The 12,086-nt window shown below is 38.0% G+C and overlaps 1 protein-coding gene across 1 annotated transcript; it reads right to left on the bottom strand.

The window, feature by feature from the left end:
• Positions 1 to 7,836: 7,836 nt before the first annotated feature.
• On the bottom strand, positions 7,837 to 8,760 carry LOC131998626 (olfactory receptor 4N2). Its single transcript, XM_059371117.1, has one exon. The coding sequence runs from the start codon at positions 8,758 to 8,760 to the stop codon at positions 7,837 to 7,839; it is 924 nt and encodes a 307-aa protein (XP_059227100.1).
• Positions 8,761 to 12,086: the final 3,326 nt, after the last annotated feature.

Below are 12,086 nucleotides of genomic sequence, written 5' to 3'. Positions count from 1 at the left end.
GGGTGGGATTATGGACATTGGGGAGGGTATGTGCTTTGGTGAGTGCTGTGAAGTGTGTAAACCTGGTGATTCACAGACCTGTACCCCTGGGGATAAAAATATATGTTTATAAAAAAAAATAAAAATAAAAAAATAAAATAAAAAATAAAAATAAATAAATAAATAAATAAATAAAAGAAGTGGGCAGATGACATGAACAGACAGTTCTCCAAATAGGATATACAGCAGGCCAACAGATACATGAAAAAATGTTCAACACCACTTATCATCAGGGAAATGCAAATTAAAATCACAATGATATTTTACCTCACACCTGGCAGAACAGCTAAAAATTTAAAAAAAAAAATTAAGAAACAAGAAGAGTTGGTAAGGATATGTAGAAAAGGAAACCTTCATGAACTGTTGGTGGGAATGTAAAGTTGTATAGTCACTGTGGAAAACAGTATAGAGTTTCCTCAAAAGATTAAAAAAAAAATAGAACTATCATATGATCCAGTAATCACACTACTGATTTACCCAAAGAATACAAAACCACTAATTTATAGCAGCATTATTTCCAATAGTCACATTAGGAAGGATCCTATATCCATCAGTAAGTGAATGGATAAAGAAGTCATACACACACGCATGACATGCATGCTCACATGTGCATGCACACACACACCAGGAATATTAGCCATAAAAATGAATGAAATCTTGCCACTTGCAACAACATGGATGGAACTACAGAGTGTAATGCTAAGTGAATTAAGTCAGAGAAAGACAAATACTATATAAGTTCAATCATATTTGGAATTTTAAAAACAAAATAAGTGAACAAAAAGAGACAAACTAAAAAACAGACTCTTAACTAAAAGGAACAAACTGATGATTACCAAATGGGAGGTGCATGGTGGGATGGGTAAAATAGGTGAAGGTGATTATGAGTACACTTATCACTATGAGCACTAAGTAATGTATAGAATTGTATCATTATATTGTATACCTGAAGTTAATGGAATTGTTACCTTCTGTTAACTATGTTGATTATACTGGAATTAAAAAAAAAACATGAATATGACCAAAATACCTGTAATATCCTTTTGGATAATTTCCAATGGTTAAACCCAAAAAGTTGGTTTTCTCCCACTGAATGGGGACTCATCAGCCTGTCTATTCTTTTGCTCATTTATTTGTTTGTTGTTTCTTTTCATAGTCTGCAAAATGGGAATGAAGGCATTTTCCAGAGTTGGAGAAACCCAAGAGCTATACCTGGGATAGATGCAACAAGAACTTGGCTGGATTAATAAGAGAAAATGGGGGAAATGTGGGGATTCTCAGTGCCTGGATAGATAAAATCTGATTTGCATAGGACTCCCTGGTTGAGACTAATTGCAAAGCAAAGGAGGAAAACCCAGAATTCTGGGCCTCCTTTGAATTTTCTGGGCTAAAACCAGCCAGATTCAAGGTTCTTATCTAGGGAGTAAATGTTTACATTTTGAAGAAAAACAGGCACCTCTGATGGTCACATACTTCACTTCATGAGCTCTGCTTGCCCCTATCACGCAGTTGCTCCCATATATTACTGTCCTGATCATTAAAGCTATATACTACTTCTAGTTTTGTGCTTGTGCTTGGTGCATTGGTAAAACACAATAAAAGTAGAGACAAAGCTTAGATCATAGCCTTTGGACACTAGAGCATCTGGTCTCAAGGTCCTCTCCTTTATCCTACTAAGGTGTCTGAGGTAATCTTTTCATTGGCTGTCCCAGGGTGTTTAAAATAACAAGGATAGTTTCTGCTATCTGCAATAGAGTCATGACTGGCCTACCAAAGAATTATTATACTCAGTGTGAAATCAACTGGGGATGAGATCAACAAACAGCTAGTAGTCATTAAAACATTGTTTTCATGACCTTTTCATGTGAAAATTACCGGCTTTGGGGGATTCTGGTCCAAGTCAGCCATAGAGGAAGACATTGAACTCACCTCCATAAACACACCAAATTTACATTTAACTACAAAACAGTTTCTCCCGAAGAACTGGGGACTGACTGAACAGCTTTTGCACAAAAGAGAGGGCAGCAAAAGAAAATGGCAGAAGAGACAGACAGATAGGGTAATGAAGGGAACGCACATCCCTGAAACTGTGAACTACAGTGGGAGGGATCATACTGAGGGACTCTGAACAGATTCTTCTGCCTTGGAGCACAGAAAAAAAAAAGGGTGATTTGAAAGAACAACTAGTATATAAAAGATACAACCCTGGAATTCTGCCAAATGGACAGAGGCACTAATAGCTATCTCTCAGGATTGGAGATCTGGTGAGTGCCATGGTTTACCCTCCCCCTTTAGCAGCCCCAGGCCTTCTAGCCCACGCCAGCCGTGGACATTTAGGGACACAGAATAGAAGCTCAGTTTAAACAACTGGCATATTAAAAACCAGGCCCTAGAACTCCACCAAAGAGCAGGGTGGGGAGAGAAGGCTGTTGGAACTCTCTGGAGCTGGGTCTAAGTACCCTAAGCACTTAGCAAGCACTGGGTCCCCTACTGTCCAGCCCCAACTGTCCCACACTGGTTAGTACACACTGACACCCCTGATCAACACTCTCTACAGCTCCAGGCCTTGTGCCAAGGTGACACAGGGGCAAAGTTGACACAGGGCAAAGCACCCTAGAACACTCCATCCCCACACCACGTTGGCTTCAGACAGCTTGCTAGGGCATCCCTGGTGCAGAATGCTCCAGGACCTCCCAACTGATGATGCCCACTTTGGCTCCAGTGGCCCTACCAAAGTTCCCTGTGAAGAGTACCCCAGGATCCTCACCTTGTGCCTACCTCAGTTCCAGCCACCCCATCAGGGCACCACCTGCACTGAGCACCCTGGCTCACACAGACTTCATCTTCAACTGTCCTTTCAGGATACACTTTGAGAAACCCAGGGAACACACTGGCCAACACCCATTCCAGGTGTAGCTGCCCTGCCAGTGCAGAGTGCTGCAGGATCCCCAGCCTGCACCCGACCTTGGCTCCAGCCATCTCACTGGGGCACTTTTGTGTAGAGAGTCCTGGAATATTTTAGATTACACTCCCTTCAGCTTCAGCTATCCTGTCAAGGTTCCCTATGTGCATAGAGCACCAGGACACGCCACTTGCACCCACTTCATTTTCAGCTGTCCTGGCAGGGCACCTTCTGTGTGGAGAGCCCAGGGACCATGCAGCCCATGTCTACTTCAGCTTAGTAATTCTGCCAGGGCACCCTCTGTATGGAGAGCTCTGGGGCCTCCAGACTTATACCCACTTCAACTGTCCTGCCATATCATCATCTACATGGAGAGCCCCAGGACCTCTGAGCCTGCACACTGCCTTAGCTCTGGCTGCTCTGCTAGAGAGCACAGAGCACTCCAGGACACCATAGCTCACACTCACTTCAATTCCAGCTATCCTGTCAGGGTGCCCTCTGCACATAGAGCCCTAGGACTCCCTGGCTTGCACCCACCTCAGCTTAAGCTGTCCTACCAGGGTGTCCTTTGTATTTATAACCACAGCACCCCAACCCCCAACCACCCAGCCTATACCCACTTCAGTTTTAACTTTCCTGCCAAAGCACCTGCTGTGTGGAGAGCCCAGCTACTGTTAATACTGACCTGCACCTACTTCAGCTTTAATTGTCTTCCCAGGGCTTATAGTACATAAAGAGTCCTGACACCCCTCAGTTTTCACCACCTTCAGCTTCTGCTGTCCTTCCATGGCACCCACTCTGCGGAGAGTCTCAGGGCCACTCCAGCCCAAGCCCACTTCAACTCTGGACATCCCATCAGGGCAGACCCAGTACAGTGTGCCCCACAGCCCCCAGCCCACACCAGCCACAGCTCCTGCCATTCAGTGAAAATCACCATAGATACACAATCTGCATAGGGTACAACCATACATAAGACCATCCTTCAAGACTGAAAAATCTGGTAGTGCTACCTAATCCATAGAAACAAACATAGACAGTCAAGCAAAATGGGGAAACAGAGAAATGAGCTCTAAAAGGCAAAAATTAGAGATAAAAAACTAAAAAATAACTAAGTTACAAACAAGTAAACAATATGCCTAATGAGAGTTTAAAGTATGATCTTAAAGATGCTCACTAGGCTGGAGTGGAAGAAATCAGTGAGATATTCAACAAAAAGAAACTATAGAAAGGAACCAATCAGAGTTGAAGAACACAGTAACTGAAATAAAAACACTAGAGAGAATGAGCAAAACATTAGTGGATGCAGAAGTACAGATCAGTGATCTGGAAGACAAGGTAATAGAAAGCACCCAGGGTGAACAGTGGAAAAGAATTTTTAAAAATAAAATGAGTATAGGTTGAGGGATCTTTTGAACAACACCAAGGAAACAAACATTCACATTATAGAGGTCTCAGATGAAGAAAAGAGATATCCATTATCACCACTTTAGTTTAACATAGTACTGGAAGTCCTAGCCACACCAATAAGACAGGGGATGAAAAAGTCATTCATACTGGTAAGAAGGAGTTAAACTGCCACTATTTGCACATGACATGATACTATACATTAAAAAAAAAAAAAAAGAACCCTAAAGAGTCCACCAAAAAATTACTGGAACTGATAAGTTGTGGTATATAAGATTAATACACAGAAATTGCTTGTGTTTCTTACACTAATAATGGCATAGCAGAAAGAGAAATTATGAAAATAATTCTATTTAGAGTTACACCAAAAAGAATAAATCCCTAGTGACAAACTTAAGGAGGCAAAAGAACTGTACTTTGAAAACTATAAAATGCTTATGAAGAGTCTGAAGATAAACAAATGAAAGATATACCATGCTCATGGATTGGAAGAATTAATGTTGTTATAATGTCCATAGTATCCAATACAATCTATAGATTCCATGCAATTCCTATCAAAATACTATCACTTTTTAAAGAATGAGAACAAGTAATACTAAAATTTGTATGAAAGCACCTAAAAGCCTAAATAACCAAAGCAGTATTGAAAGTGAAGAATAAAGAAAATATACTACAAAGTGGTCATCAACAGAATGGTAGTGCCACAAAAGGGACACACAGATTAATAGGACAGGATAGAGAACCCAGAAATAAAGCCATGCTTACATGGTCAATTACTCTATGACAAAGGAGGCAAGAATATACAATGAAGAAAAGATAGTCTCTTCAAAAATAGTGATGGGAAAATTGAACAGCTACATACAAAATAATGAAACTGGATCACTTTCTTATACCATAAGCAAAAATAAGTTCAAAATGTATTAAAAAGAGACCTAAATGTGAGATGAAACCATAAAACTCCTAGAAAATAACATAGGACAGTAATCTCTTTCTACATTTTTCTAGGTACATCTCCCTAAGCAAAGGAAACAAAAGCACACATCAACTATTGGGACTACATCAAAATAAAAAGCTTCTGCACAGTGAAGGAAACCATCAACAAAAAAAAGAAACCTACTAAATGGGAGAAGATATTTGCAAATGATATATCTGATAAGGAATTAGAGTCTAAGATATAAAAGAACTTATTCAACTCAATACCAAAAAAGCCCCCCAGTAATCCAATTAAAAAATGTGCAGAGGACTTAAATAGACATTTTCCCAAAGAAGACAGATGGCCAACAGAACATGAAGAGATGCTCAACATCACCTATCACCAAAGAAGTGCAAATCAAAACCACAATCACCTCATACATGTCAAAATGGCTAGAATGAAAAAGAAAGGAAATAAGTTTAAGTGAAGATATGGAGAAAAAGGAACCCTTATGCACTGTTGGAAAACACTGTGCAGGTCCCTTAAAAATTTAAAAATAGAATTACCATATGATCCAGTAATTCTACTACTGGGTATTTAACCAAAGAAAATGAAACTCCAGTCTGAAAAATATGTACACCACTATGTTTATTGTAGCATTATTTACAATAGCTAAGATATGGAACCCACCCAAGTGCCCATCAATAGGTGAATGTATGAAGATGTAGTGTAGTTATATACAATGGTATATTACATAGCCATAAAGGATAAGACCTTGTCATTGTGAAACATGGATGGACCTAGAGTGTATTATGCTAAGTGAAACAGATTTATTTTGCTTAGCATAATACATTCAAGGTCTATCCATGTCATTGCAAAAGGAAAGATTACATTCTTTTTTGTGGCTGAGTAATAGTCCATTGTATATATCTATACCACATTTTCCTTATCTATACATCAGTTGATGGACACTTGGACTTTTTCCATAATTTGGCTATTGACAATAATTTTGCTATAAACATGGGGTGCATGTAACCCTTTGAATTAGTACCTTTGTATTCTTTGGGTAAATAAGTCAGAGAAACCAAATACCAGGTTATTTCACTCATATGTGGAATCTAATAAAACAAGGAAAGGGAAATAAAAGAGAGAGAGAACCAAGAAACCAAAAACAAACCAAGAAACAGACTATAGAGAAAAACTGCTGATTACAAAAGGGAGGTGGGTAGAAGGATGGGTTAAATAGATGATGAGGATTAAGGAGAGCGCTTGTTGTGGTGAGCATGGGTCTTTTATGGAAGTATTGAATCACTATATTGTACATCCGAAACTATGACATTACACTGTATGTTAACTAACTGGAATTTAAATAAATACTTAAGTAAAAAAAAGTCAGAGAAAGACAAATGCCATATGATTTCATTTCTATATGGAAACTAAAATAAAGCAAATGAAGAATAAACAAAGGTACAAAAACAGAATCAGACCTATAAATACACAAAACAAACCTATGGTTGCCAGAGGGAGGATAGGAGGCCAGTGGAAGGATGGGGAAAATAAGTGAGGGAATGGGAGATATGGGAGATATGGAAGAGTAAGTCAAGGGAATAAAAAATAAAACATAGGGACATAGTCAATGGTACTGTAATAGTGTTGGATGATGAAAGAGAATAGCTACACTTCTTTTGAGCATAGTATAACATATAGAGATGTTAAAATCACTGTTTTGTACACCTAAAACTAATTTAACATTATGTTCCAGTTATACTCAAAAAATATTTTTTAAGGAAAATAACTAGGGTTTTTTTGGCCTTCATCTAGTTATGGGGAAAATGGCAGCTTAATTTCTTTCAAAATATAATATTTAATATTTCCCTCTTAATGATAATTTTTAACTCTTGATATCTGCACAAAATCTTGAGTTTACAGCCCTAAGACATTTATAAAACAGCATGTGAGAAATCATTCTGCTGCATAAAGCCTTAGGATGGTTTCTTATTATAATTATAAAAAAATCAAACTCTTTATATTCACTTCATAGACTCATATATGTTTTGGACTACCTGGTATATTCAACTCTATTCTTTTTCATATTCACTTATTATGCCTCAGTCACTTTGAACTTTGTTTTATTCTTCAAGTATAACAAATTAATTACTATCTTCAGGTTTTTGCACTGCCTGTTCCCTCTGTCTAGAATGCTCTGCCTCCAGATGGTTGCATGGTTGACTGTTTAGTTTATCTGTTAAAGATGGAAAGTAAACTTATTACCCTCACCCCACACTCTCTAGCTCTTACCTATCTATATATCTGTCTGTACTTTTACTTTCCTTTAGATTTTATATCTCTTCCTGAAACCATTCTATTCATTTTCTATCTTTAATGGCTGTCTATTCCCACTAGATTGTACCTTTAGGACAGCAGCAACTTTACCTGTCCCGTTAATACCTCTTTTTCCCAGTGACTAAAATAGATCTCATGAAAATGCTCAATAAATGCAGTATTTAGAAATGGATAAATTAATTTCAGATAAAATTCTCTGGTCTTGATTTTTTTATTCTTTTTTTCCCCCCTTTCATTAGGCTATGTGCTGATTAAACAGCCTCCTCATAGAAGCTTTTACTTCCTGGTTGCGAAGGGTATAAATCACAGGATTCAACAAAGGAAATATCACTGTGTGAAAAAGAGAAACCACCTTGTCAGCTGGGAAGGCTCTGAAGGGGCGAGTGTAGATGAAGATGCCAGGCCCAAACATGAGAAATATAACAATAATATGGGTGGTGCACGTGGAAACGGCCTTGCTCTTCCCCTCAGAGGAAGACCCATGTACACGGCAAAGGATGACTGCATAGGAGGCCAGAAGGCCCAGGAAGCACAGGAGGGTCATCAAACCACTGTTGAAGACCATCAGAAGTTCCACCACAAAAGTGTCTGTGCAGGCCAGCTTGATGACTTGTGGCACATCACAGAAGAAGTTATCCAGTTGGTTTGGGCCACAGAAGGGCAAGCGGAGGATGAGGGCCACCTGGATAATGGAGTGGATGAAGCCTCCAAGCCACAGAGCCAACAGCAAGGCATAGCAGGCTCTAGGGTTCATGACAGTTGAATAGTGTAAAGGCCGACAGATGGCAATGTAGCGGTCAAAGGCCATCACAACAAGGAGTAATCCTTCCCCTCCTCCAAGGAAGTGCAAGAAAAAGAGCTGAGTGATGCAACCCCTGTAGGAGATTACCTTTTTCTCAGAAACAAAGTCCACCAGCATCCTGGGAGCTACAATGAAGGAATAGGATGCATCCAGGAAGGCCAAGTTACCCAGAAAGAAGTAGAGGGGAGCTGTGAGCCCAGGGTCTGATCTGATGGTGAGGATGATGAGGAAATTGCCAGGAAGGATGATGAGATAGAAAATTAAAATTAACACAAAGACCAGGAGCTGAATATCTCGAGACTGTGTCAGACCAAGAAGGATGAATTCTTTCACCACTGTGCTGTTGTCATTTTCCATCTCCTCTGCCTGCAGTATATCAAGAAGCAGAGTTTGTTGTTATTACTGTTTCTTCCCTCTAGAACCTCATTCTTCTCCAACTAAGAATATTTTACATATCTGAAGCTCAGTCGGTTAAGTATCTGATTCTTGATATCAGCTCAGGTCAGCTCAGGTCATGATCTCAGGGTTGTAAGTTTGAGCCCTGAGTCCATCTCCATGCTGACCATGGAGCCTGCTTAAGATTCTCCCTATTACCCTCCTTTTCCCTTCCTCTCCCTCCCTCTATTAAAAAAAAAATTGACATATTTCTCACATCAGCTAAATCAACATATCTCAACCCTCACCATCCTGGGTAAACCCCAAACTTTTTGTTAACACCAGACTTAAATCAAGCAAAACAAACAAAACATATTGTTTTCATACCACAATTCTTAGTCCCATCCAACCATGCACTTCTATAAACCTGCTCTCCACTTTAAAAATCTGATGTCCTACATGTTGGGATTCCTACCTTCCTGAATCATCTGAGAAGTTTCCTAACTGAGATAAAACATAACTCCAATTATTACAATCTTTACATTTTTGTGACTGTACTGTGCTTGAGCAATGTAGCTATTTTCTTGAAATTATACTTTTTTTCATTCACCAAATCCAATTTTTTCCTGAGTACTTCCTTTTTATCAGTTCCTGTGGAATTCCTAGTTCCTGTGTGCTTACTCTGCCTTGCTCTCTGTATTCTTTTATTAATTCTCCTATTATGCTCCTCTGGTCTGGTGTCTTTCTTTTACCCTGACTCCATACTTCTCATTAGGATCCCAGTGATAACTCCACTTTCCACATAAATTAGAGGCAATTTCCTAGCTATATCCCTGGTAAATACCACATATGTAGTCACTCCATACCTTGTTCATCTAATTTCATTAACCCTATCTAAATCACAATTGTTTCTTATAAACTCCCATTCTCCTTATTTCTCTGGTCCTAGTATAACACCCAAGAGAGGAGAGATTTTAGCCTTTCAACAAACAATATGCTACAAAACAAAATTTGCCAGTTTAACATTTTAAAAAATTAGTTATATCAATGCATAAAATAATAGAATAAAATAGGTAGAAGTAAAAATAAAGAGCCTAGAATCTAATAAATTCCTTTCAAAGATAAGAAATCTAAGGCTACTGTGGTTACCTAAGTTTAGAATGGGTTTTCTCTTTTGTTCTGATTGACAAGTAGTGGAAGAATGCAAGTGTGTTCTAGTTCATTTAAATAAATTATTAACACAGCTTTAATCAGTGGATGTTCTTTTTTGTGTACTTAAATAAAATTATATTACTAGTCTAAAAACCACACCTTTATAGAACCTAGACTTATAAGTCCAAGTGATTGTAGGGAAAACCCAGACTTAAGGTTTAGTCTGTTTAGCGGGCTATGGTAAACACACGGGACACATGATGATTCATTGAAGAGTGAACAGAAAATAGTATATATATATTATATGTATATATATATATGTATATATATTAGGTGTTTATAATTATCCATCTGTGTACATATTACATTTTAATTTTATTCAAAATTTTTTTATATTTGCACATTGAAAAATGGTATATATGTATTTTATAAATAATTTGCATATACTTAAGATACACATTCAAAAAATGTTGTAACAGATATGAAGTGTCCCTAAAGTTTGAAAATTGATAATCTACAGAAGAATATAATGTAATAATATATACCAGTGCTTCCTTATACTATTTAACTAAATAGCACAGTTGCTTTAAGTACATTCTGTGGGATATGGGGTGCTATAAAAGGGGAAATCTGCCAGAAAACGCTAAAGGGTCAGTAATTAGAAAGACTAGAACAGAGAAAGGGAATAGTAGAGAAATAGAAAAGTCAAAAAACAAAGCAGTAAGTTTATATAGTGCATTGTTAGGATACATATTTTAGGAAACATCAAAAATATTAGTTTAAGTATCTCTGAGCTAATTGAGTGGATAATATACAGGTTTCCATTGTATTACTCACAGCCAAAGGTGGAATTTAAAGTCATATTTAATATATCAGTGTATATATACAGTATACATATACACAAACAACACATGCATACACACACAGGGAAAGTGGGACCTACACAAAATTTTAGCTGTGCCACCCAACTCAATCTACACATTCAATGCAATCCCTATCAAAATACCATCAACATTTTTCATAGGGCTGGGAAAAAAATCCTAAAATTTGTATGGAACCAGAAAAGACCCCAAATAGCCAAAATCATGTTGAGAAAGAACCAAAACTGGAGGCATCACAATTCCGGATACACAAACTGTATTTCAAAGCTGTAATAATCAAGACAGTATGGTACTGAAACCAAAACAGACACATAGATCAGTGGAACAGAATAGAGAACCCATAAACGGACCCTCAACTCTATGTCAACTAAAGTCAAAGCAGGAAAGAATAACTAATAGAAAAATGACAGTCTTTTCAGCAAATGATGTTGGGAAAATTAGACAGATATTCTTCATGCAGAAAAAGGAAAGTGGACCACTTTCTTACATCATACATACACAAAAATAAACTCAAAATGGATGAAAGACCTAAATGTGAGACAGGAATCCATCAAAATCCTAGAAGAGAACACAGGTAGCAACCTCTTTGACCTCATCCTTAGCAACTTCTTGCTGGACACATCTCCAAAGGCAAAAGAAACAAAAACAAAAATTAATTACTGGGACTTCATTGATATAAAAAGTTTTGATACAGCAAAGGAAATAGTCGACAAAAGTAAAAGGCAACCTATGGAATGGGAGAAGATATTTGCAAAAGTCTTATCAGATAAAGGGCTAGTATCCAAAATCTATTTAAAAAAAAAAAACTTATCAAACTCAACACCTAAAAAAACAAAAAACCCAGTCAGGAAATGGGCAGAAGAGCATCTTGGTTCTTTCCACAATTTGGCAACGGTAGCCATTGCTGCTATAAACATTGGGGTACATATGGCCCTTCTTTTCACTACATCTGTATCTTTGGGGTAAATACCCAGGAGTGCAATGGGAGGGTCATAGGGAAGCTCTATTTTTAATTTCTTGAGGAATCTCCACACTGTTCTCCAAAGTGGCTGAATCAACTTGCATTCACACCAACAGTGGAAGAGGGTTCCCCTTTCTCCACATCCCCTCCAACACATGTTGTTTCCTGTCTTCCTAATTTTGGTCATTCTAACTGGTGTAAGGTGATATCTCAATGTGGTTTTAATTTGAATCTCCCTGAGGGCTAGTGATGATGAACATGTTTTCATGTGTCTGATAGCCATTTGTATGTCTTCATTGGAGAAGTGTCTGTTC

The sequence above is a fragment of the Mustela nigripes genome, chromosome 13 (assembly GCF_022355385.1).
Source record: "Mustela nigripes isolate SB6536 chromosome 13, MUSNIG.SB6536, whole genome shotgun sequence".
Taxonomy (NCBI): Eukaryota; Metazoa; Chordata; class Mammalia; order Carnivora; family Mustelidae; genus Mustela; species Mustela nigripes.
This window is presented reverse-complemented; position numbering and strand designations above follow the sequence as displayed.

Excerpts from the sequence above, each read along its gene's own strand:
- LOC131998626 (XM_059371117.1), bottom strand. The coding sequence starts at position 8,760 with ATGGAAAATGACAACAGCACAGTGGTGAAAGAATTCATCCTTCTTGGT.